The sequence below is a fragment of the Astatotilapia calliptera genome, chromosome 18 (assembly GCF_964374335.1).
Source record: "Astatotilapia calliptera chromosome 18, fAstCal68.1, whole genome shotgun sequence".
NCBI lineage: Eukaryota > Metazoa > Chordata > Actinopteri > Cichliformes > Cichlidae > Astatotilapia > Astatotilapia calliptera.
This window is the reverse complement of record NC_137439.1, coordinates 24,383,855-24,411,198: the sequence shown is the minus strand read 5'-3', so window position 1 is coordinate 24,411,198 and position 27,344 is coordinate 24,383,855. Positions and strand designations below refer to the sequence as shown.

The 27,344-nt window shown below is 40.7% G+C and overlaps 1 protein-coding gene across 1 annotated transcript in view; it reads right to left on the bottom strand.

Annotated features, from left to right (window-relative positions):
- Positions 1-27,344, bottom strand: part of kcnn1a (potassium intermediate/small conductance calcium-activated channel, subfamily N, member 1a) — a 65,969-nt gene that overhangs the window by 20,851 nt on the left and 17,774 nt on the right. Inside the window, exons 2-4 of the mRNA XM_026148663.2 lie at positions 11,301-11,774; positions 7,487-7,582; positions 4,219-4,637 (exon numbers count right to left, since the gene is read on the bottom strand). Coding sequence (XP_026004448.1) covers positions 4,219-4,637; positions 7,487-7,582; positions 11,301-11,774 — 989 coding nt within the window. The remainder of the gene's footprint in view (positions 1-4,218; positions 4,638-7,486; positions 7,583-11,300; positions 11,775-27,344) is intronic.

The following is a 27,344-nucleotide window of genomic DNA, read 5'->3' as shown; positions in this document are numbered from 1 at the left end:
CTACCAAATGATTGTGAAGTTTTCAAGTTTTCAAATCCTAATCATCAGGTCATTTTATTTTTGTCCCTTTTTTTGCAGCTGTAAAGAAACCTTTCAGTTTTGCTTATTAAACTACTTGTTTTACCACACGTGAGAACCACAGAGCAGAAGCCTCAGCAGTGAGTCTGTTCTTCCAGTGAGGCATTAATAGGAGGAGTCAGTGGAGCTGACGTTCCCCCAAATCAGACTTTTCCCTTTCTAAGAGTAGACTGAAACAAGCAGGAGGATCTCCTAGACAGGATAACAACTCCATGTGTAAACTGGTAGAAGCAAATCCACCGCTGCTTTGTCTTTCGGAAAATCATTTCTGAATGCATATGATCGCATCAAGACTGCAGAGAGAGACAGTAACTGATGAAAAACAGAGAACTAACTTAATTTTATGTTACTGCATGTCAGTCTTTTACCTGTCCCAGTGCTTATCACATATTATGCAAATTTACCTTGTGGGCTTACATGCGCTGATAGGCTACAATCAATACTAGGCCTGCAGAGCGAGCACGCTGTCACATCAAGTGAAACAATGAAGAATCTAACTGTCCCTGGTGAATATAGTAGTACATGCCACGTCGAATCAAAGAGGCTCCCTTACATTGCCCACATTGCAGCATCAGACTATAAATGTAAACCTACTGTAAGAAACTCAAAGGAACGGCAACATTTCGGTTTTGTATAAGTTTGGTTGAGCTCACAGCCTGGAAACTGTAAAGTTACAAAGCCTGCTTGAATATTTCATGTAAACATGTGGTTGGTGTGAGAAAGTTCAAGTTGCTCTGGTATGCATTTCTCCAGTTAAACATTCGGACAACCTGTCTTGGCTGGCGCTGTTTGTATCTTGAGCCTGATAATCTGGTGCTGTGCTGTAAGGGAAAGTCAGCTAAACTTTCTTGCCTTTTACGTAGCCTACAGGCCCTGAATGGAGTATGCGAGGTGAGAAATAGCAGCCTCGCATTGCCCCGAAATAGAGCGTTTTGTTTCAGATAACAAAGTTAGAACAGGAGTGGAAGAGAATTAGATAACAGCTAAAGAGAAAAAGGAGTGAGAAACCAGGGAGACAGGCAAGGCATGCATGCAAGTGTGTAACTGAGTTCGGGCTGGATTAGGCCTGCTTGTTATGGATAAGGAAAGGCAAAGGGACAAGGAATCAGTAGTGGGGAGAGATGAGGAGAAACTGCAAAGCATGCCACGTTAGATGGGTACAGTAGGAGATCTGCAAAGGATCAGTCAGCAGTAAGAGAGAGAGGGAGGGAGGTGTCTTTGGTAGTGAGGGAGAAGCCAAAAGAGCTTAGTTAAGGAGCTTAGTTGAGGTAGGTTAGCTCTGAGGATGGGCTGTAACAAGAAAGATGGGAAAGGGGGCCAGTGTTAAATCCATCTACTGTAACATTAGCATTTCTCCCATCTCCACCCTCTCTCAGTCCCTCTGGTTGTGTGTCTTTCATTCCCCCCATCTAGGCATTTTCCAGGTAGACTCCGTGTTCGTCCAATCTCACACCGTACTGCCCTTTGATTTACTTCGCAGCGTGGTCAATGTGACAGTGTTACGGCGCATTTAACAGATACAAGTCACATACAGCACTTTGGGAAACAAGCGCCTCTTCTTTTTTTCAACTTTGGTTTCACTTGAAATGATGGGATTGATAAGTAAACATGAAAACTCGCATGCTGTTTCAATGTTTACTAAAAGAAAGGAGGAAGGGGAATGACATTCGGCTCACGTGGGCAAACAAAAACTAGAGACGCCGCAGAAACCAAACTCTTGTTTTTAAAAGATGTCTCCGTTAACACATGTAGCAATGGAAAGCAATGCTCTCATTTACCCTCTAACTGCGTTATGCCACTCACGTATCTCTCACTCAGAATCTTGCTGTGCTAAAAGTAACACGCAGCCCAGACAAAAGTGCCCTCAGCTAAATACACGAAATGACTTGACATTCGTTCTCTTCTTGCACACTCGGGCCTTATTTTGATAACAGAGGACAAAGTGTCTTCATCTCTGCAGAACAATCTTTTGGGTAGAAGCAACAAAAGTCTGTGGAAAACTATAACACTGTTCAATTAGTTTTGTGAGGGGAGACACATAATGAGATGGTAATGTGTGAACACAAAGAACAGAAAGGCCTTTGGTCTTCGAAAATCTTTGGAGTTGCTGCTAAAAAGACATCTTTTTGCAGTATGGATCTATAACAATTGCATAAGGAGAGAGAGAGAGAAAAAATGAGATAAGACAAATTGCCCTCTGGCAGACTGGTGAAGGTGACTTGAAGGAGTTGCTCCATTTTTATACAAACTTCCTCCTCCAGCTCCTACCGGCCTAATGCACAACAGTTAGCAAAGAGACGCTTGCTTCAAAGTGCTGCTCACACTGTAGGTCTCTGCTGTCCTCCTACAGCCACTAAAAGGAATTGTGCCACTTTCATGCCAACTAGAGGGCCCTTCCTAATTCTCCGTTTGACCTACTGGGTTTGGAAAGGATCATCGGTCAATTTTGTTTCAGAGGAGCTGCCCCTTCTCCCCGCTACCACCACCCCGCTCCCCACCACCCTCCAACCCCACTCAGGGCAGCAGTGGCGCCAGCTCGATGAAAAAAATGATAAGTTGGGTTTTCCACGGCTAGAGAACGAGGACTCACATGGTATCCCTATGGAGCAGCATAGTGGGGAAATAGAAAGTACAACAAAACATTATACAAACACACGCACACGCATGCACACGCACACACACACACACAACCTTCATGTGCATGCTAAAGTGCACCCATCCATAGTAACAGACGTAGACATACAGACACAAATCTACCCATCTGGACACATTATTCTGAGGCTAAATGATTAATAGCATGCCCTGCTCATGTGTTTGTGCATTTTTAAACCAAACCACACTCTAGAGATTCTGTGCCTCTCAACTCCTTATTCATTTAAGTTCAGAAATCCAAACTAAACCCATGTAGTTTGTTTTTTTTCCTCTACTAGCATTTGACTTGAATGAAATGACTCCTTCCTTTTATGAGGTGCTAAAGACTGAATGATGGCAAAAATGTGACATATAGCCAATTATAATAGAGAGACTTTGTGCAACTTAACTTTATGGAGACGTCATCATGTGCAAATTTAATGTTGTGTTTTTTCAACCAATGCATGAAGCGCTTTCAGTGCTCAGGTAGAGTAGAAAAGCGCTATGTAGGAACCAGTCTATTTATCATTGGGTTGAGGTTATCTCATGCCTGTGACACCTCACTGGCCTCCCTCTGTGCTCCAGAGGAGCTGGTGTGAAAGTTTTTGAGTTTTAAATCCACCAGCCATGAAGATCCCAAGGTAAGGGCGTGTAAAGGGGGGTGGTTAGTGACAGGTTAACATGTGGGTAGTTAGGGGGCAGGGGTACGGGAGGGGGAGGGGAGGTACTTAATAAAAGCAGGCAAGATGAGCTGCAGCAATAAAAGAAAGACCTTCCTCTGACGGGATGTTTAGCTTTTGTGGTGTAGCACGTGTAGACTAAAATATTGGGTTTGACAAGAACTGCTGCTATAGATTTTCCCACTCTCCAGCCATGCAACTCAAGTCCCCCTTCCACACCATCTATGCAAAAATGAATTTAAAAACATCAAAGCTGGCATTAATGTCTCATTTCCCTATGCAAATGCACAAACGAGAAAGAAAAAGAGAGCCTCTCATTTCTCCCTGCCTCTTTCATTTTCAGCGAGAATCATTGGTGCCCCCTTGAGACGAAGCCCGTTGCGCAGTTTTGGTGAGAAAAACGGGTTAGGGGATCCTGGGGGCTGCTCTGCATTATCAAAACAAACCATTCAGCAAACAAACAATTAAACACTCATGAATTATGGACAAGCCATCTAAAATAGCAATAAAAACAAGGAGTGGGAAGTCGTGGAGCAAGTGCTGAGCTAATGAAACGTGTGCAAGGGTGTTTTTAAACGGCCGGGCAGTGGTGTAGTATGTGGGCGTATTAGCGTATGCCTTCCTGCACACGTGTACGACATCGATATGTAACCTATTCTGATGATTCCACATATTTCAGGGAAAGGACAGAGAGCACGGAAACGCGTGGGAACAAAAGCGATAAGTGAAGGAAGAGAAGACGTCTAATAATCCACAAAGTGCAATTGTGCATCAGCCATTTTGGTTTGTGCCCAGCAACAACATCCATTATTCACAGCCCTGTATTTACCTCTCACAGACACGCACAGTCCATGCAGCAATGATCCAGGAGGATATACTGAACACCAGCAGAACAGTTCCTGGACAGATGGTCATGAGGGTCTTCATGACAAAGCGTGTGTTGAAGTTAATCTTGTTGAGGGCGCCAATGCTGCGGGACGAAGCGTCCGTGAACAGCTTGCTGTGGAGTAACATGACTCTGCCAATCAGGTAGAGTCTCAGGAACATGGGGATGGAGAGGATGATGTCCACATCCGCGTCGGCCACCGACGGCGTGTAGGTAAAAGCCAGCCGCGCTGTCCATGTGAAGACATACTGGCCCGGGATGGGGTGAATGGCACACACCAGTAGTTCCAGCACGATGAAGAAGATTCGCTCATACGTCATGGCTATCCTCCAATCATCCGCACCATTGTCGACCATAAACAGCTGAAGGAAAAGACAGACTGAGGTCAGGTTGGATAAAGTTAGAATTTCCTTCCACACTCAACTTCTTTTCCTTCTACACATCTTTAATACATTTTCAACCACATGGACCTTTGAATGAGGCCTCATAGTATTGGTGTGTTTGTAGATGATCCATAAGACATGGATGCTGCTCATGATGGCCAATACTTGATCTACAAATATCAGCCATAGCATTAAAAACACCTGCCAAAACTTGTGTAGATCAAAAATGTCAGTATACTGGGATGGTGGGAGATGGTGATGGTGAGTTCCTCTGGGCTTGTCTATGAGAAATCCAACATTTCTCAAGCAGAAGATCATCATTGTTATTCTTCTTTCTTTCTTCTTTTTTTTTATTTGGCTGATCTTTGTAAATCAAGCTAGCAGACAAGAGTAGCATAGGTGTCTTATGTTTTGATTTATAAACAACACACCTCTAAGACTCAAATAAGCTAAGGGCAAATACATAATAAATATACGGAGCATGAGATGTATGGCAGTAGTTCTAGTTATCCCAGGAAAACTTTACAGAAACTCAAATACAATAAAACAGAAAACAACTGTATAGATTCATCAAGACTACTGTTTGCAAATAAATAATACAGTGTTTCTGGACAACAACTTAAGAGTCATTTAAGAGTGATTTTTTTCCACCCCACTGGAAAACCTAAATTGTGCAATAAACCTTTAAGCATAATTTTTACAAAAGTTGTGAGAAAGTTTAATAAACACAACATTTTCAAGAAAAAAAAACAATTGAAATCGGTCAATTGTTTTGTGGTTTGAGGTTTAAAGGGTTAACGGCTTTAATTTAAGATAGGTTTTTCTCTACAGTGGCAACAAAACATGCAGCCTAATACTGCTGCAGAGGTTCCTGTGAATATGCTGCACATGTAGGTTACTCTTCTTTGCTTCTGGCCAGGTCCTTACTGTTTTGGGTCATTTTCTTTCTTTAGAAAGACAAAGTAGTCCATCTCCCATTGTTACCTGTTGCCCTTTTTTCTCCACCATCCTCTTAGCAATATAAAATACTAATTGTCGCACTCAGGATAGCATTAATGATGCATCAGAGTTTACAGTGACATAGTTTTCCTACACTGCCTTTGTACAGACAGCGGGGTTTGTAGGAAATGTCAATATTTAGTGATGTCAGTTTTGTTTGTGTAAACTATTTAGTAACAATTTATAATCACAATCATTAATAGAGCAAAAACTAATCATTTTATTTATGGAATTTTATTGATTTGAATCAAAACAGACAATTGCAAACACTTAATACTGACTATTCCACCTATAAACATCTATAAAAATGTCATTTTATCAAATGTTTACAATACTTACTTAACTGGCTGTAGTTTAAAGCTTAAATTGGAGATTGCTGTGGTCCTGTTTCTCTCCTGTTTAGTTTTGTTTCCACTTGTCTACATTTTCTGTGAATGATTTTGGAGTGAGACCTCTCACGATTTCTACATGCGTATCACAGGACCAACACTACGTGACATCCTGTATGAATCTGAGCCATCAGAGGCTCTGACAACAGCAATATTTCACACCCTGAGACTGAGGCTCAGTGAAAGGTAATAATAAAAATTAAATGAAAAACTTTATCACAAAATCACAATGACTCTTTGCAGTCACTAACTAATATAAGATATTTCATAAACAGTATGAAATAAGTATTGTCTCTTATCAGTTATACACCACATGTAGAGTACTCATTACTTTACATTTTGCTACAAACATAGGTGCAGCGATTTATTAAAATGTGTGCAAATGTACATGGAAATACAGCACACAGTTTGTACACTTCCAACAAGCTTTAAAGTCAATATTTGGTATCAACACCTTTATTCTTCATCACAGCCTAAACTCTCTCAGGCAGCTTTCTTTTAATTTCTTGAAGTAGTCTCCAGGAATAGTTCTCTACGCTTCTTGAAAGACATTCAAAGCCCATCTTTGGAGGTTTCTGCCTTTTGTTCCGTTCCCTGTGAAAATGATCCCACACTGCTTCAATAATGTTAAGGCCCGGGCTCAGGGGAGGCCAATCCATGACTGATAGTGTTAAACTGTGTGCTTTTCTATTCAGGTTTATTTTTTACAGCACTGGCAGTGTTTGAGGTCACTGTCATGCTGAAAAATTAGCTGTTGTCAATCAAATGCTTCCAGATGGACTGGTGACTCAAAGTCTGACTGTACATTGTACAAACCATGACAGAGCCTCCACCTTGTTTTACAGTTAGCTGTAGACACTCACATTATACCTCTCTCCTGATATCCCACATACATAATGATGGAAATTTAACCAGTTCAGATTTGGCTTTTTCTTTTTTCTTAAGGTCATAGTTTTCAGGTACTTTTAATGTATGCACAACATGTTGAAAGTTAACATCTCACTGGGAATCGCTTAGTTGGTGCCAAAATACACTGTCAAACTGTATCTTTGGGACAGGCTTACAAAAGAAATAAAAAAAAACTTCAGGTCAGCTACAAAGACAAAAAATTACAAGAAAGTCCAGCTCCTTAGAAGCAAAATTACACGGGTTGGGGGGGTAAAGTGGTTACAATCAAGCACTTTTTACAGTTCAACATTTTTTTAAGCTTCAAAAGTTTATCTTTGGGTGGGTGCTTTAAGGTTACACTGAGCTGTCTGCTTCAATTTCAGTTAAAGAGAAAAAAAGACTAAGTGATTTGTATTTAGCGTAGTTTTGCCAGTAGAAATTGAATTCCCAACGGACTTTTTAAAATCAGGTTTTATAATATTTAACTTCTGCCACACTGATCTCAAAAGGTAAATGAATAAACAAAGGTTACTTTTTCTGCAGTGCACTCACCTGGATTTCCCGGGCATGGTACATTATTATAAGACCAAGCAATATAACAGTGGAAAGGCTGATAAGGCATTTCAGTGCAAATGAGTATGAAGATTCCTAGGGTGAGAAACAAAAAGGACATGAGAGACAAAATTAGAAATAGCCACCAAAATTAAAACCATTCTCTTAATATGTGCAAACATCATAGAGTATCATATATAGGAGTACAACATTACAGTCAAAGAGTGTTCACCATTACACAACTCATATTTTCTAGGTTTAATAATAAGATATATACATGTCATTTTAACCTCTATGGTATAGCTATATGTATACAGATAACACTACACAACTGCATCTATACATAGCACCCTCAAACACACACTAACACATATACACACACACACGCTACTTATTAGCTGAAGCTCAACAAGAGCCCACATAATGGGGTTTCACGAACAGCGCAGTCAGGATGTTGCTAAACAATACAGCTGCAGGTGGAGGTGTAGCCTGATATTATCTATGGACACCATTTCCCACCATCTAAACTACCAATTAATCAAAGCCCAGCACTAACAGGGGGACTTTCCACTTAATGGTAGGTGCAGAAAAGGCAAGGATGGTATTAGCAGGGGGCCAGCACAATGAGCACTGCTGATGATAAATAGGCCGGCTGGATGCTCACGCAGGAAAGCTCTTTGTATGTGTGTACGCGTTTGTACATGGGGGCCGTAGATCTAGAAAATGAGAACCTGTGCTACTCAAATCCTCCCCCAACCCTCTATGTTGGTAAAATGCCAACTGATAAATCAATTTAACAACCATGGTGTAAAAATGCTGCTCTGCAGCAGGCTAATGATCATAGTGTTGTTATTACAATAACAACACTGACGACAAACGATTAAAAAAACCAAGTGGAAATATCATTCATAATTGCCAGTGAGATGACAGTCCTTGCTTCTCAATATATGTTGTCCTTTGGTGGTCCATATTACAGAATTATTTTTAGCCATCAACTAGATTGCTTTGCCCCTCAGGTTGGCGACATGTTCTCAAGACATTCTAATGTCTGAAATTGTTTTGAAAGTCCCTGATGAAATAATACAGAGTAAACCAATTAATCCACGTGCCAGAGGTTCAAGGATTTTTAAGTCCCAGTGCTCACTGCCTCTTTACATGTTCCCTCCTTCAGGGCTCAGAAAACCTTTGCTGAGCCGCGAGCGTCTGCTCCATGACGGGACGTGAGATGGAAAAATGGACCAGCCACAGCACATGCTACCTGTCTGATGTGGGAAGGCTGCGGTGCTGCTCAGAGACATTAGGTCATTTCCATTTCAGCTGAGGTCAGTATGATGAATGGACTGAACAAAACTCAGTAACAGTCACAGACAAATCTATTGACTTTCTTAAAACCCCATAAATCATCCTATAGATTACCCCACCAACTTACTATATTTTAGAGCCACAAACCCTTCCTCACACACATATGAAAGAAAGAACACAATTAAAATGCACACACAGACACAAACAGGCAAAAACAAAATCGATCCCTTTTTTAAAGGGAAAAATTGATGCTTTTTAAATAATTTCAGTATGTCATTCACAAAATATTGAAAAACTTCTAATTGCCCATAATGATTACCATGACAGTTAGCACACTCCAATCCTGCACACATAAAGTAAAAATACCCATTAAGACAAGCACATCATATGAATAATTAATGATTCATTATGCATTTTCAGCTTTAAAATTTTCACAAATGCATGCTGCATTCCTCTCTTTCTGCTGACAGTGAAAAAAAGTCTTGTTCAGAAAGTGGTTTATTTACTATAAGCTCATTTATGACTGACTGTAAAAGATCAACAAAGAAAAAGCAGTAGCCCCTTAAACCAGAATTACTTCTAAGGCCAGTAAGGGACAAGTCCACTGTTTGTAGAAAGAAGTCAAATTGACCTAAAAAAAAGTACAAGAAAAATATTTTTTGAACTAGAACTTTGTTGAGCACTTTCTTAAGAGTTTAAATCAACATTTTGTACACGAGGATTAAAAAAAAGGACAATAAAGCAGGATGTGCGATCATATGAGCATGCAGCATCCTCAGATTATCTGACCAGATAATACCAACATTCTGCAAACTGCAAAAGTGCTCGTTTTGTTTTAGTAATGTAGGCAACATATATGCCAAAGCTGCAATTCTTATAGAACTGACAGGGGGCCTTCCAATGTCCTTGTCTCACAGAGAGTATGAGTCGGGTTTTGAAGTACTTTGCATTTGAGGAGAATGACCGAGAGGTGATAGGTTAAGTGATTTACAAAAGCAACATGCAAACGAGCCTTTTCCACTTTAGTGAAGCTCTTAAAAGACTCACATCCACATTTTTTCAAAGAATTCAAGTCAGTTAAGTATTAGATCATATTAACAACCTCCAAAAGGTCGTTCTCTTTATGTTATCCTGGAGATCAGCTGTGACACACGTTTGCAGTTGCTAATGTTATGTGAATGTTCAAGCTAATGTAATGTAACAAACGTTATACCTCATAGTAAACTTTAGCAGGCCACTCAGCAATCATCCTAACATCTCAGTCTGTGCCTGTCAGCAACATAATGTTAAGATTTTCTGCTCTGTACTTTTGTTGCTTTTATTAACAGAAATGTCCTTGTTGTAATGTTCAAGTGGTTTTTTTGTGTTTTTTTAAATAAAGAAGTTTAAATAAGTGGGATGGCTCTGTAGTGGTGTACAGATTTGCTTGGCATACTAAAGGTCAGTAGCTCACTGCCAGTCGGAGAAACCTGGGGGCTTTTTGTCCCCTTGGGGTTGTGTCAGGAAGAGTGCTTTGTGTTTAGGTGCATGGTAGTATGAAACTAGTATTATGGCATCCATTCATCAGGTTTTCAGTCAGATTAATTCCTCGCTTGTGACAGCTCAAAACTCAAGGCTTGAGAACAGTCAACAGACCGTGCACTTTTCAAACACTAGCTCTTCTATTCTACTTTGTTTTTACTGACTCCAGAGAAGAAAGAAAACAGCTCTGTGACCTATCATATCGCTGCAGTGTCAGCTTCACAGTAAAAAATAATGTGGTGGGACTTGTGCCGCACTAAGTGAAGGATATTCTTCCCCCATATATGACACACTAGGGTTGACTGTTTGACACTGATGGACAATGACAGGCCAAGGGGTGGTAGCTTGGTCACAACAGTGACCCTGAAAACCCACTGCCTCGCCAGTGTCCTCGTTCAAGAGTCCCTCTTGTCTCTAGAGTGTGCTGCGTCATTGCCACTCCTACAAACTGATGCAGTTTGAAAAAGCTGGAACTTCATTCCCACCTTTTATTCTCACTTGCCGACCTCTTCATTTCTATGTGTCTTTATCTCTCTTTGTATGAATCTTTATGGCTCTTGATGTCCGCTTTGCTCCACTATCCCAGTTTCCTTCTGCCAATAATAGCAATAGCAATGGAATCAGTCCTTTGGGTACGTGCCAATATAATGCCAATAACTAAAACTTTTAAGTAGTGACAAAAATAGACCTACCAGCAAAAAAAAAACCCAAAAAGACAAAACAAGTTCCAAAAAGACAATATCTTTTAATAGAATAAATAGTCTATTAGTCATTGTGCAGATCACATGACACTTCTTTTTACTTCTATTGGAGCAATACTCCCAGTTGCTTTGTTGCATACTGTACGTCAGTGTCTGTGCTAATAATCACTCTTCATGAAACTGACAGCTGCCAACCCCACACAACTCAAACATAACAATAGAAGTGACAACACACAGGGCTCCCACTCATGCATCACACACACACACAGACGCACGCACGCACAACCTACCTTAGTGTAAACCCCCCATGACAGTTCCGTCTCTGTCACCATGACAACAATCCCAAACATCCCAAAGATTAGAGCGTAATCGCTTAACCGTTTCCGCTTCTCAAACAACGCCCTCCGGTGGCCGAGCTTGTAGCCAATGTCCCTGTTCTTCTTCTGGGGTGCCCGCCCACTGCCCCGCCCACTGCCCTCCCTGACCAAGCTCTCGTTGGATGCCTTGCTGGGGTCTTCGCCGCCGTTGCCCTTGGACACCACCACCTCCAGGCCAGAGCTGTGCAGCGTCTGCAAGGGTTGCGTCTCCGAGTCGAGCTCCGCGAGGTTGCGGCGCGACGAGGACGCCAGGCTGCCCACTAGTGGTCTCACCACTCCGCCATTGTACTTGCAGGTGTTCATGGCTATCTGAGGGAGTCGGCCACAGCTCTCAGAGAGGGAGGGCTTGGATCCAGCATGGCTCAGCTTCTTCTGCTCAGTATTGGCCTGTGAACAGGAAGCAAAGGAATTAGCACAATACTACCACAACTTTATAAAAAAAAAAAATAATAATAATTAAAGGTGTAAAAACCGACAGCAGGTTGAAGAGACGCACAGGTTTAGACTTTAAATAGAGCATTGATGTGGGAGTTACATCACTGCAGCTCTGGAGAGGGCACGGAGACGAGAGGATCTTGCAAAACAATATTGGTTATAAAAGGAGACAAATTTAGTGCTTAGCAGGACATGTGTCCAAGCGTACAGCATGAATCAAAATAGCAATAGTTCTGGTTTCAAAGCCCCACATATGGAGGGTTTTTCCTTGAGTAACAAACTGATAGCTTCTAACCAAGTTACAGCTCTTCATTAAGAACAGCCTGTTTTTGTGAGTAGTAAAAGCAGGATTTTTCCTGTTAAACATTTGGTGCCCTGTTTTTGTGGAGGTTTTCCCACAAAAAGAGCTCCCCTTCAAGAAATGCCATCCAAACTGCATGGCTCAAAAATAAATTAATAATGGATGAAAGGGGTTTTGATGTATAAATAAAACCATATAACCAATATTGGACCCTACAAAGTGCAGAAAATTGAATCTTTGCGCAGCACAAATTTAGATATAAATGATTAATGCACAGCATGGCCCTTTTTCCTGTCAGACAAACATTTTTCCCCTGCAGAGATGAGCAGCTAGCTGCCCAAAAGAGGAGAAGAAGAAGAAGAAAAAAATAACACGGATCTCCTTGATTCAGGTGTCCCAGCTTCTCACTAATTTAACAAAACAGTATAAAGTGTTTATTGCTTTTCATGTCTGTTGAAGGCACAGCAAGCTTACAGGAAAGCTGAAGAACAAAGGATGACACAAGCATCCTTGTGAAAATATTAAGTTTTCACCACTGAAAACAGTATATTCTTCATTATAAGGGGGATGGGGACTCATTTTTTTCTCTTTCGTTTTAAAATCACCTTCTAACCCGATGCTATGAGATGTGCCTCCTATGAGATCTGCCTCCTCTTTTACTGAGTCCTATATCACTTCTGCTGTTCTTGGTAGATAGGAATGAGTTTCTGCCCCGGCAACGCAGACAGAAAATGTTCAATCCATGCAGAGACTATAGAGCAGTCACCCCAGAAGCATCTATCTGCCGGTCTATCCCTTGCCCTTCAGAGACTTGGGCCGATTATCATAATGGGTTATGAAAACTTCACATGGAACAGTGCTTTTTCCGAAACAAGTCAGGGGTGTGCGATAGCACTGCTGGCCCTTTTTTATCAGCCCTGACAAAGCATGCCTAATGCCTTTAAATGTGCTGGTGGGAATACAGAAGGGCAGCCCTAATGGAAATTTACTAACTCTGGGCCTGTGATGCTATCATCTTGCACATATTGTGGCTCCATGAGAACAGGACTAAAGGTTAAGGATAAGTGCAGCCCATAGTGTTTCTAATCCCCTTTCCTGTATTAAATTGCTTTTTAATCTGTGCCATTAGGACCTCTGTACACTTGTGAAGACTGAAGTGAGTGAACTTTACGTTTGAATGACAGGAAAGACTGCAGAATTAGATGCTGATATGGCAGTCCTACCAAAGATGATGGAAGAGGATATAATTAGAACAGGAGGAGCTGAATTTTCCTAATCTAACTTTTCCCGCAGAAGCTTCTTGGATAAAAGGGTCTTGTGAATGAATTTAAATTAATTCTAACAGTTTGCATCTTATTGACATCGAGGATTAGAATCCCCAAATATGGATTTATTTCAGTGTCAAGTAAAGTTTGAAAAGATTTCACACAAATTATGCCTTCCTCTGGCTTCCTCTGCTTCAGGAAACCCTTGAAGCAGTCAACATAACCCAATACAAAAGGCATCTCAAAACAGTAATTTTTTAAATATAAATTTCAAATGATTACTCATTATAGCCCATCAGAAATCCAGTATCTCAAATTATTATTAGTACACACAGAACATCCCAAGCCAGACAGCCAGTGGATTCAATGCTATGCTATGTTGCACTTTATCTGGAAATCAAGGTCCTGGAGTTTAGTGGAAGATTAAAGTAAATATCCAGGGTATTTTAAAACCCAGTGTAAAGTTTCTGCAGTCTGATGATGTTGAAGGCCATGTTGTCTGCTGGCAGTTGGTCCACTGTGTTTTATCCAGGCCAAAGTCAACACAGCCGCTCAACCAGGAGGTTTTAGAGCATGTCATGCTTCCATCCAAAGACAAGTTTCATGGAGAAGCAGAAAGGGACTTTTTCCACAATACTCTAAATTCTTGAGACACAAATGTCAAAAAATATCACCGGTCGTGAATCAAAGATATGTACAGACTGCGTCAGAAGAGAAACAGCAGAGCTGAATCATCCCGCAAAATACAGCTGGATCGATCTCAACCATAAGCAGTCTGTATTTAGAAAGCCATTTTATTAAATTCTAATAAATATTTCAAAAGTCATTACCAATGCATCAATAAAGTCCTTTTACTAGCATTAAGATCCAAAGCAGAAAAGCCTGTCTTTCCTTTAAATGCTTGGGATTGTCATAGTAACTGGTGAGCAACTGCAAAATATCCTTATTCCTTTGGTTTTAAATGTTATTAACATGATGTCACTCATTCTCAAGAGATAATTTCCAACTTTTGTGTGGGAGGTAAATAACACTGAAGTTTCACTTCTTGCTGATCCCGTGTTATTTTTAGTCTCAGTCAAACTTCCTGAGATGCTTGATATGCAAATATGGATGGCAAACTATAAAAGCTGACAAAAAAATTATATCACAGAGACTTACTGAAGACCACTACTTCAAGCATCGCTTGTGGATTTCTGTGAGAATGTACAGTAAAAAGGTCGTCCAACACAGAGGTATTCTGACTCAAGCGTTTCACATGTATAAGATGGCTTTTTTCCTGACAGTCATCCTTGTGTTTTGAGTGAGTCTGTAAATCAGTGTGTGTTAGTATGCTTACTTCAATAGACTAAACCAGGGGTAGGCAACCTTTCTGATGGCGAGTGCCATTTAAAATTTCCTCAGAAGTCAGTGTGCCATATGATTGCTTTAGCAATAAATTTAATAACGCTCTATATGAACAGTTACACAATATATAGGACCACTTTATAGAATTATATTTGTTTGCAGATGTTGGCAGCTATCAGCGAATAGTTATCAGCTGTTTTGAAACAAAAAAAGACTTTTTATCCATAACAGCAAATGAACTGTACAACAGAAAATGCAAATGCTATTTGTGGTCTCCTCACAACAATGATAAGAAAAATAAACTAAGCCAATATGGCATGTCTGTTAATACAGAGACACACATGTATGATCTCTGGTCTCCCACTCAGAGACACAGGTCTCCGAGTGTCCAGCATTCAGACGGCTACCTGAGGACACTCATGTGAGAGAAAATCTGCTCACACAGATATGTAGAGCCAAATACTGTCAATAAGGCCTCTGCAATGTTCTGAAGACAGTTAAACTTGTCAGGTAGTGATGTCCAGCAGGTGAAAATGCAAGCTATGGATTCCAGCTGCTTCGATGTTGCATTAACTGACATTAACTCAGCCAGTTAATGCGAGACAAATCCAGCTGCTCATTAAAGATTTCTGGTTTGATCAGAAAATAAAACATTGGTCCATACACCTGAAAGTCCCAATTTGCGATGTGCACCGCTGGCGGGGCCATTTATTTTTTGATGCACCCTCTCAGATTAATTCACTGCGTGTCGTGCCCAGGGCTGGACTGGGACAAAAAAAACAGCCCGGGAAATTTTGACTAGAGACCAGACCACCAGGTATTAAAGCCATAAAGCCTTTGAATGAAAACAGACGCTGCTGTGACAGTGATGTACAGTCTTGTCGGTATATGCATGATTTCTATACATTTTACATCAGATAAAAACTTTGGTTGTAAGATTCAGATAATTATTTAATAACAGCCAGACATTTTAAATGAGAATAAGAAAGTATTTCTTTGTGCCCACCTTTCGCTGTTAATGCTCTACCTGGCCCCCTGGCAACACTTTGCTAGACCCGCCCCTGCACAGTTACCAGCTGTCAGCTACTTAAAAAAGGATCCTGGTGTTATTTGTCTCTCAGAAACAGTTCATAACTTCTCTTCAACTCATTCATGTCACCTAAAAGGTAAACCTGTTTCTCCATCACCTGTTCAGCTCTGATGATTCAGTAAGGACATCTCCTGGTTTCATCTTCATGTTTCCCTCTCATCACATAACCAAACAGACATCATGACCAGCAGCTTTTACAGCTGTGGCTCCAGCAAACCTCAGCTGATACTAGAAATTAATATTAAATAAATTCTAACAACAGCTGATCAAGCTTAAACGTGCTGTTGTTTAGCGCGACCTCCGTGATTGCCCCGTTCTGGCGCAAAGTGGGCGATAAACAAACAAGAGAGAAAAGCCGATCAGCTGATTATTGATCAGTTTCATGATTAAAGTAGCAACAGGAGAGGGAGGGGAGAGAATGAGAGGAGAAGAAGAGGCAGCTGTGCGGCTAACGACAGAATAAATCCACCTTTGTGTCTTTTTCCATCCTAGACAACACCAAAAGGGTAATAATTTCTGTGAATGCGGGACGATTCCGTCTTTTTAAGATGGTTGGCAACTCTACTAACTAACCTTATGAATAAAATAAAGTTCACTATCAGTAACATCATAGCACCCACCCAGCTGTATAGAAACTCTGTCATGCTAGCTAGTACGCAGTATGAGTTATTGTAACTGACTGTAAAAAGTCAGCACAACGAAAATAAACTACACCTGCCGACCCAGATAGACTGCAGGTTATAACTTCTTACCTGAAGTTCAGTTCACCTGACACTCGGACCAGCGGCTGCCTCTCCTCCTCCTGCCTTCCCTCTCCCTTATCCACCTGCTGGCCTCCACCACTTGTTAATGTTACTGAATCTGTGGAAGCTCCGCCACAGCCACCACCAAACAACTGAGTTATTTTACGCCAGCATCTGGCCAATCCACCACCTTTCATTGTTTATACCGTTACAAAAAAAAAAAAAAAAAAAAAAAAAAAATCATCGGGCCACTGAGCAAATGCCCGGTATGCCCGATGGCCAGTCCAGCTATGGTCGTGCCATCAGTTGGCACGCGTGCCTAGGGTTGCCGAGCCCTGGACTAAACTAATAAACCAGCCTGATAGAGTGCCGCCCGGCCAGTGTAGTCCTCTCTCCTTTCTCCTGGTGGTATCTACTTTCCACCATAAACACGTCCCTTTCACTCAGTTTCATGGCTGAAAATTTTGAAATATTTCCAACAGATTAATTACAGTCACTACAGTCACTGTTGAGCAAGTTTTGAAAAATCTAAATTAGTCACTCTGAGCTTTTCCACAATTTCCACTGCAAATCAACCATACCGCTCCATGCAAACATTTCCATTCATTTCAGTCAAATTAAATATTTTTTTAAACAGTACGTTTAAAAAGTAAGAAATGCAGCAGCGCAGAGCAGCGCTCTCTCTCGCTTACCATTGTCATTCACGTGTCGGACGCTCAGTGAACGCAGCCTCTCGTTGCAGATCTTCTACGAAATTGCTGGCTTAAAACGGGTCATTAGCATTAATATGGACCCTGCTGACCGCATGTGACGGGCACACTTTCCAGTCTAAAAGCGCTGTGAACGCCCATCTACTCCCCGACTTCCTGCTTCTGTTGCCCATTGTCCAACCTGATTTGCACCAGTGTTTTGTCCCAACCTGCACACGGGTGTGACTTCTTAAGAAGCAAGTGTTCACCTCCAGTGAAAACAAATTAAATGATCAGCCCTATCATGCAGTACAAATTAATGCTGCGCTTTGGAATGCCATACTCCCACATTAGGAAATTCATAGAAAGGTTATTATAGTTCATTAAAACTAACCTTAAAACTAAGAATACAAAAAAAAAACGTAAGAAAAAAATAAAATAAATCGGTGTAAAGTTTCAGTTAGTTATTATGTAATATACTTAGTTTTTAAGTTTGTTGATCAGGTACAAAAGAGAAAAGAAAAAATCGAAACTTGTCTGATGATGTATTTATTTACATGTTTGAGACTTTGTATGTGTGCAAGACCGAGTCAGCTGCTTTCAAAAACTTCTGTGCTTTTCTTGTTTTATCTTTACTGGTGTTCATATATCTTGTCTTCGACATATAACCTCCATGCAATTATAATTAGAGAGGTTAAAACTGAGGCTGGAATTAATAAGAGAAAAAATAAACTAAGTCTAAACATTTTCAAACACAAAACTAAACTGAAAGAAGAAGAAAAAACGCACTCAGTGAATGAACTGAAACTGAATTAAAAGCAAAAAAAATTAAAATAAAAAAACATTATAAAAGCTCTTCTTGGCAGATACAAAATTAGGCACACCCAACTGTATATCCTGCTCATCTCATGTTCTGAACAGAACAAAATGACCATCATTTTGTAGCTGTTTCATGAGACATGAGACCTTGAACTTACTAGTGTTTAGTGATGTCAACAATTTAAGCCACAACATTTTTAGCCTACATCATACTTTATATAAATACTTTATATAACTCACAAGTTATGGCTGAGCATCTGCTTACCTTTGATGCTGGATGTTTTGGCCTTGGCTTCTAAAATCTTGCAATGATTTAGCAGGAAAAAAATGCAAAAAAGAAAAAGAAGTTGTACAGATTCCCCCTCTCTAGTTATCTGTTAATTTGCAGTTCTCACTAGGTGTGAGCACTGCTCATTGGTCAGACTACCTGTAGGAACAATTAGCCAGCAACAAACATTTGTTTGCGATTGTCCATTGGCATACTCAGACTATAAATACACACAGTCAGGCTAAACACCTGTGTGTTGACACATTGGAGCAGAGATGATGAGCATCAGCAAGAAGAACTCCCGACAGATTCAGCTCATGAGGGCAAGAGAAGAACTGGCGCCAGAGATTTAAAGGCATTTTGCAAGCCTGGGAATTAAACTGTCACTGTAAACTGTACATCAGCACAAGATGGAAAGACAACGCCGACCACTGAAACTAAGGAAACTGCAAAAATAAGCAACAAAGTAAATTACTATATTCGGTACACATACAGTATCAGTTCTATGACACATTACATAACCAGCCTGTTTATTGCTGTGTTGATAATGTTTTGTTTTTTTGGACTTCCACAGTGATGTCCTGGCTGATAGATTGACCAACAAGAGTTGACTGTACAAGTGGTATTTGTCGTGCCTGAAGAAAGCTTGGCTGTAAGTATAGAAAGCCCCAATTCTTTCCATTGATAGAGAACCACAATAAGGAGGCAAAGCTTCAAAAGGCTCTTTAGTGGATAGAATCAGGGGAAATATGGCACTAATCTACTATCTTCACTAAAGAAACCACTGTGACCCTATGCACGGTCTCATTTCCGATGGAAAAACCACTTTGTTGCCAAATCAAGCTCCATGTCTGATGGTTTCAGACCCGGTGCAGGTCCTGTGGTCACTGTAAGGGAATCACAGACAGACTGTATTCTGAACAGACAATTTTGAAGCAAGTTGCTGCAGCTAGTATCAGAGAACCTTATGGCCAGAATCATAGTTTCTTCCAAGACATCGACCTAAAGCAAACTACTACTTCGGCCTAAATCAGAGGGGATCAACTGGGTAAAAACTCCAGAGTCACTGGTTGGAGTTTGCTTGGCACTCCATGAAAGACTTCCTCCATACGGAAGCAGGAACTTGTTCATGCCATAAAAGTGTTTTGAAGATTTGTTTGTTTAAAAATCTCATTATGGTCAAGGACCAACCAGGGACAGGCTAGCTATTTTAAGTCAATGTATGATCCACTTGCTGTTGTAAACTCATTTAAGGAAAAAGTGCTCAAGTTCAAAAACAGAAGCAAGAAAAAGAATTTTGTTTTTTTTTTAAAGACATGGCCTACATGTTTTGTTCATATGGGTTAAAAAATCATTTTCAGAGTAAACTATGAGCTGGTGTGTATCAGAGAAGGATTTTTTAGTGCTAAAAAAAATAAACCAGAGTGTGATAATAAAACTGAAAATATGCACAATAAAAATAGCAGACAACTTAAACATACTAAAATCTAACTCTGGATTCCTCTTTGTATAACTCAAGAGTCCTTCACAGATTTTACACCAAGAGTCCTCACATTGCTTTCCAAAATCTCAGAGCACCCAACCAATTCCAAAATACTCTCACCCAGTTAGCCAGCTACCCGAGCCCCTTTGCTTTTCATATGTTTCCCTTCACCCAGACTAAACAGCAGAAAGGCAAGCCGGACCATTGTCATCCCCTGATGACCCCACAGAGGAGCCATGGGTGGGGGCTGCCTGTCCAGCCAACCAACAGCTCAATTTTAGGCTGAACAGCACGTAGCATTCAGGCTTTTTGAAATTGAGACTTATAATGAAATTGAAAAGCCTCAGTGCAGAACAGTTTAGATGATGGCAACTCTTCGTCTTGCATTTCTCCCTCTCTGCTTCATTCTCCATCCAGCTCAAATCAAATAGAAAATCCTCACTCCTGTGTTGTAGTCTTGAAGGCTTATATACTCTAAAATGGAATAGTGTATTATTAATATTAATTGGGTGAGTGTTTGTAAGTTTGAGCACGTGGGTGCCAGTCTGTTTAATTGTGTGTGTGTGGCAGGAGGAGTGGGGGTGGTCGGGGGGTTGCATATGTGTGATAGAAGTACATGCTGAGTCTCTGCCACGCTCTGGATTAGGTTGGATATTGATGCAGACAGCGTAAAGCAACGAAAACGAGCTCGAGGAGAAATTGTTTGAGAAGATCCATGTGTTTGTGTAAAATCTGCGAGCAGACGACAGATGCTGACAAGTCCGATATGAAAGGAAGGTCACAAATGAGGGAGACGCGGGAAAAGCGACAAAGTAAGGTAGGGATCTAGAAATCGAGGAAACATAAAAGGGTGAAAACAGAAAGAGATAAATGAAAGAGAAGACAGACAGCTCCCTATGGGTGTCTCTGCCAGCCCCTGGAGTGATTGAGAGCTGCAGGCTACACTCTCCAGTTTGTCCCTGCACACTAGACGCTGTCACATTTCTCTGACAGGCCAGCAGGAAACAGGGCTCCTCCATCCATCCCTAGCCAGCATGTGGATCATTACTCAGCTCTAGCAAAGACAGGGGATAACCAGTAGCTGCAGCCCCACACTCATAAAGGAAATTACTCTGTCAGAGCTATCTGTGTGCTGAGCTGATTGAAATAATTATATATTTAATGAATCATGCTGGAACATTAAATGTTTAAAGGTGAACAGCATATTCTTTAGACACATCAGGTCTGAGGAATAACACCATGATTTTAAACCTGTTATCTTGCAGTAGTGGAAAAGGTGAGACTCTTTGTGCTCAGCCTTATCACCTTATACTTCATGCCCTCATATCTCTGTAGGGGTGTCTACCTCCGGGATAAGCTACAGCTATTCTGAGTGTTTTGTGAAGACACAGCAGTTCTAGGGAGTAAGGAGAAAGCAGACGTTCAAAGTTCTCACAGGATACACAGAAATGTAAAGTCGGACTGAGTTCACATGTCTGATACAATCTGTAATGTCTGAACAACTTGAAGTGCGCTGAGGTGAGCTGGTCGTGTGCCTGGAGCGAGGCTAGAGCAGGTTTGTAACAAGTTAATGGGTACACCTCTTGCACTGCTTATTAAGACAATGTAGATATGGTCAAGATGTGCTGCTGATGTTAAAACAGAGCATCAGAATGGGGAAGAGAGGTGATATAAGTGACTTTGAACGTGGCGTGGTTGGTGGTGCCAGATGGGCTGGTCTGAGTTTTTGAGAACTGCTGATCTAGTGGGATTTTTTGACGTCACCACACATCTCTAGGGTTTACAAAGAATTCCCACCCATCCAAAAGGGAAAAAAAGAGAATATCCAGTGAATGGTAATGCTCTGGGTGAAAATGCTTTGTCAGAGGTCAGAGAATAGCCAGAGTGCTTGGTTGAAATGTGTGTTTGAGTTACTTTTCCCGTACTTTCAGCTCAAAGTTATGTAGTAGTCTGTCTCTAAATGCTCAACGCATCAAACCTTAAAGCAGAAGAGTTAAAGCAGCACAAGAGACTGAGTGACACTCCCATCAGCTACGAACTGAGAAAACTGCAATTTACATGGACTCACCAAAAGTGGACAACAAAATTGGAAAAATGCTGCCTGGTCTGGCGAGTCTCAATTTCTTCTGCAGAATTTTGATGATAGTGTCAGAATTTTATGAAAATGTGAAAATATGAAATATCGATGGTTCAGGTTGGTGGTTGAGCTGTAAGGGTGTGGGAGATATTTTCTTTTGGTTGCTCAAATATTGTCGCTGACCATGTCCATGATGGTTGTCTAATGGTTTCTTCCAGAGAAATAACACACCATGTCACAAAGATTAAATCATCTCAAATCGGTTTCTTGAACATAACAATGAGTTCACTGTATTCACACTGTACTGTATGGTCTCCAGAGTCACCAGAAATCAGTATAAGAGAGCACCTTTGGGATGTGGTGGAACGAGAGATTCACATCATGAAAGTGCTGCTGAAAAAATCACAGTTAATTTGTGTAACTCTGTCATTTTAGAGCATTGAAGGTCTTCTTTGTGTGTTTTAGAACCTGGTACCCTAGAAGCATTGCTGCTTCTGTTTTTCAGACCCACTGCATGCCCTGTTGCTCTCAGTGTGATAGGTTTTTGTTCTTCACTTTGCAAAATGAATCCTGGCCAGCTGGGCTTGCCAGCATAAATAGGTCAGAAGCTGCCGTTGCCCAAATAATTATGTGCATATACAAATAATTAAAATTTTGCTTGGATTTTGTAACAACCTCATGTTCTATAACAAAATAGAAAAACAATGCTATTTAGGTTTCTGTACTTACAACAGACTGACATTATTACTGTATAAGTAAATTTTCAATTATAAGCCAATCATAGACAAAGACATGTCTAATGGTGCACACATTAGATTTATATTGTTCGCTCACTGCTTTGTAAATGCCACATTAATTGTGTTTTCTCTGCATTTTGAGTTACCTGTCTCCTGTTCCACTCCTTATCCTTCTTCTGTTTTTATGGCAGTGTGCAAAAAACTTCTAGGTGCATTACCGCCACCAACTGGTATGGAGTGTGGCCCAGAATGTCACTTAAGGATTAGATCCTATCATACAAATTGCTGAGGTTGGAGCTGGTTCAAATACAGACGCCCATCAAATGGTCCAAACCATCTGCAGTAACAGCATGGGGTCTGATTTGTATTTCTTTGTACTGAGTTTTCTTTGTACTGAGTTTAGTTATTGTCCATGAGATTTTAAACTCAGTGGTAGAATCACTGTCTGGAAATTCACTCTCTACGCATCCTGTAATTAAGATTGATGGCCTGTTTGATAACAGAGACAATTATTGGCGTCTTGTTAAGCTCACCCTCCCTCTTGCCCTCTTTTTGCTGCATTTAGAGATGAAAGAAAAAGTAGCCAAAAACAAGACAAAGCCTTCACGGAAGGAAGGACACAGGTACACGCCTGTGGGAACGTGATATTGTTAGGACTAATAATGCACTGTGTTCAACTGAGACACAAAGCTGTTATAATTAGGACCCAACAAGGTTACTTCATGTGTGAGTGTGTGCTTTATAATCTAGGTCCTGGGGAGATTGGCGTTAGAACTAATGGGAGGAGGGGTATTTTTCCTGTGGGACACCCATTGCCTCATTAGGGACAATTTTAATTTTCAGCAAATTAAAGGAGAGGGCTGTTACAAACTCATCTGCAGAACAGACCATAACGTGTGAACTGAGATTGATAATATACAGTAAAATAAAATGTACATTAAATCTGGCCGTGTGTGGATCCTTAAATGTTGCATGGTTGGAGAGTAAATATATTAGAACTACTGTAATCAAGTACTGCATGTAGAAACAGGAAAGCATCTTCTTTCTTTCAGCTAATCAACAGTATTGCCCAGTTCACCCTCAGAGACTCCCATTATGCCTGATTGCTTGATTGATTCCAGATTTGTGCCAATAACCCATTTAGAAGGACAGAACAGGTGTTTGACGAACTCTGTGAGAGACATTTCTGGCCAGAAATCATACCTTCTCTCACACAGCACTACAGTCATCCTTTCCTTTTGTTCTATTAAACTACCTCAATAAAAACTTTGGCACGATAAAATGAAACTGAACTGAAACTGAATTCAGTACGTCAACATCAAAAACTTTCAAAAAGGGGACCTGTGCCATCCGTTTCTGGGACATGCTCACAGTGAACACAAAGGGAAAGGAAATGTGAATATATCCACAAAATAAAGAGTCAATGTTTTTAGTATAGTAAGTATGATCAAATATTTGGCCATAATGAACGGAGGCGGTATTAATATTCTAGAGAGGCAAACAGCAGCATTAACTGCCTCCCAAAGGAAACACAATGCTCATTTCTCACCAGCTGCAAGGTGGGGTGGCACTTTTGGAAGGTTTTCAGCAGTCGCGGCCTGGCTTTCAGTTTACTGGTGTTTTTAGTGGGGCTTTTAGCCCCATTTTTTGCGACACGATGACATAAACCAGTCATTTATTTCTTAACTTTTGTTACAGGTGTAGAGCAAACTACAAGCAGTGAGTACAATGGTGCTGATGGTGTGTGCGACTTAAAATTAGATGTTGAAATTCCCAATTTCCAAATTCCCAGTTGGAAATTTTAACTGACACAAGGTTAGAGCAATTCCAAAGACCCCGGCTTAACAATCCACTGCTTAAATATTAGCAAAACTAAGAAAAAGCTGCCTTCAGCGGCAACAGCAGGTAGTGCTGCATGTTTGAATTGGCAGTAGACGTCCTTTCTGGTGTAAACCAAAGGGGATTTGTGTTAAACCAGGAATTTTTCAAATGTGTCAACTACTACACTACGGCAGCCGCACACATCTGTCGAACTCAACATCTGCGCTGCAGATATCTAATCCTTAAGTGTTGTGTATTTGTGAAAAGAGTCTACCTGTGAACGTGCTGTAGTGTTTTTAAGTGCAACAAAACAAGCACTGCACTGTATTGCTAGTAATGCATGAATGGCTGTAACTTGCTAAGGAGCTAAACAAATCGTGCTTTTCCTTCTTTTTCTGACTTTACTACTGAACTCAGGAGCGACATCTGACTTTCAAGGTGGATGCAACAGAGCATGAAAAAGAAAGCGCCAAACAAGAATGTAAATATATGTATGTGAATGCGACTATAGATTTTAGATGGAATTTAGAATCCATAGAGATTTGACGGTGACCCATGATGTTGAAATAAGACACCCCATATGGAAAAGATATATATAAATCTTATAAAGTTTGTATCTGTCTTGTGTGAAACTTGTATGAAAAGCATACAAGAGTGAAAACAGATATAAGATCCCTTGAAAAATTATATATTGAAACTTGTATGTTTTGGATACTTACTAAAACAATATATGAAAGTAATGAGAAAGTGGCCACTTTCATGAGTAAATCATATAAGTTTTTACTATTTCTTTTCCATATGGGACAACACTGCAACGTGATGGTATGTCCTCCTATCGGAACCACAGTTGCTCACTTGTTTTAAAAACAACTTTCAATCCTAAATAGAAACAGCGACATCTTGATGTTATACCACTGTTAATTCACTGTTAATGCAAATGTTTCAACCTGCAAACGTCAGCTCAGTGAGTACAAAACGCCAGAAACCACAAGAACGGTGATTGCGGTCAAGAACACAGCACTGAACTGTATCGATAACTAAGCTATGCTTTTCTTCACACACCGCAAAATATATTACAATCTATTACGTCACAGAGTACTAGGATAATGAGAAGGTTTAAATATAACAAGGTTGGTGGAATCTGGGGCTTGCAGTGCATTATGGAATGAGTTTGTAATTATTTACACAGTCGTGGACCTTTTGCCTTGTCTTTTTACATTTTTCTTGTGATCCAAGCCAAGCTTGTAGTTTTGGCTTGGGTCACAGCTTAGAACTCTTTATCTAAGCATTTCTGAAACGCTAATGGAAACAAATGAATGGGAATTTTACTTCCTGGAGCTGGAGCCTATAAAAAAAGTGGGGCTCAGTTATAGTAGGTACCGATCCGTGTATACATCTGCCGAGCAATGCCTATAGTAGACTTGTAGTCAAGACCGCCTAATCAGAGACCAAGACAAAACCAAGACCAGAGGGTATCGAGACCAAGACAAGACCAAGACCAAGTCTAGACGAGACCAAGACCGAGACAAAAAAGACTAACTTTTGTGTGCTTTTGAGGGATGACATGATGGTACTGACTGGCCCCAAAGTCATCTGACAAAACAGCGATCACCTCCAACAACTGTCTAAAGAATGGGAAATATGTAACTGGTTTCAGTTATACTTTATATATAGATAAAATTGTAATATCAAACTGAAGATTATAATCTACAATTTGGAGGGATTTGAGCATGGCTGAGCCACTGTGTGTCACTGTGTGACAGCTGAGCAGCGAAAGGAAATTAATGGAGGAGCCGGCTCTCGCTCAATGGGAGTCGACTATTCTGATTCACTACAAAGCACTCTCTAAGCACGGCTCTTAGAGCTAAAGCTTTTGCGCATGATACGTTATCGAACGTTACGCTGTGTGTCATGGATACTGTTGACTCCAAATCTCCCGACCACTATGTTGATCTGAGACAGCAAGACCGAGACAGCGAGACCAAGACAAGACCAAGACCACGTAAAAGTGGTCTCGAGACCAAGACCGGTCTCGAGACATCCAACTCTAGCCTATAGACAATCAGTGGGTGTCTCTGTGAGATTGTAAGGTTTTCCTTACAATGTAAAGTGCTCAGAGATGTGATGTGATCTGGCCTTATAAAATAAATTGAATTCAACTTCATTGAATAGCTTGTTGCTAATGATCAATAGTGCAAGGAGTAGCAGTAGTTTAAAATTACATGTCTAAGAATGTATGTAGGATCATATGGGGCATTATGTTTTGTATGATTTATGCCCTAAATAGTTTCTCATGCCATTGACCTTTTGTCCCATTAATCAGCGTGCTCAGTAATGCATGTGGTCAGGGACACAAGACTCACAAACACACCAAACCACAAAAGCTTGAAATATGGCTGGCTTATGTGTTCCCAGTGGACTAAACCAACCTCATTAGGCGACTACTCCCTGGGTGGCTATTTGACATCCCAATAGCACCACAGTGGCCCTATATTCCACAGTGGCATTATCACCCTTAAGTGCCCATAATCCACATTACAATCCCACAATCTTGGACTCTTACAAAGCTTCATTCGCTACTGTGAGACTTTACAACAGCATCAATGTATAAACGGCACCGCCTGACAATTTCTATTTTCATTGCGAGGTGATTGTAAGTCATTTGAAAACTGGCCCCCAGTAAATTCAGGCTGAGGCAGTTTCTTTCTTTCCCCGAGGCACAAACATCAATAGCGGAGAGAGAAGCCAGGACAACCTATAGCACAGGACAGATCGATAGCGCAACAAACTCAGTAAAGATTGACTGGAGAGTTGCCTGGAAACATCCAGCTTGAGATTTATGATGGGAGGAAGACACAAGCCAAGAGGAGAAGCTAGAGGACAAG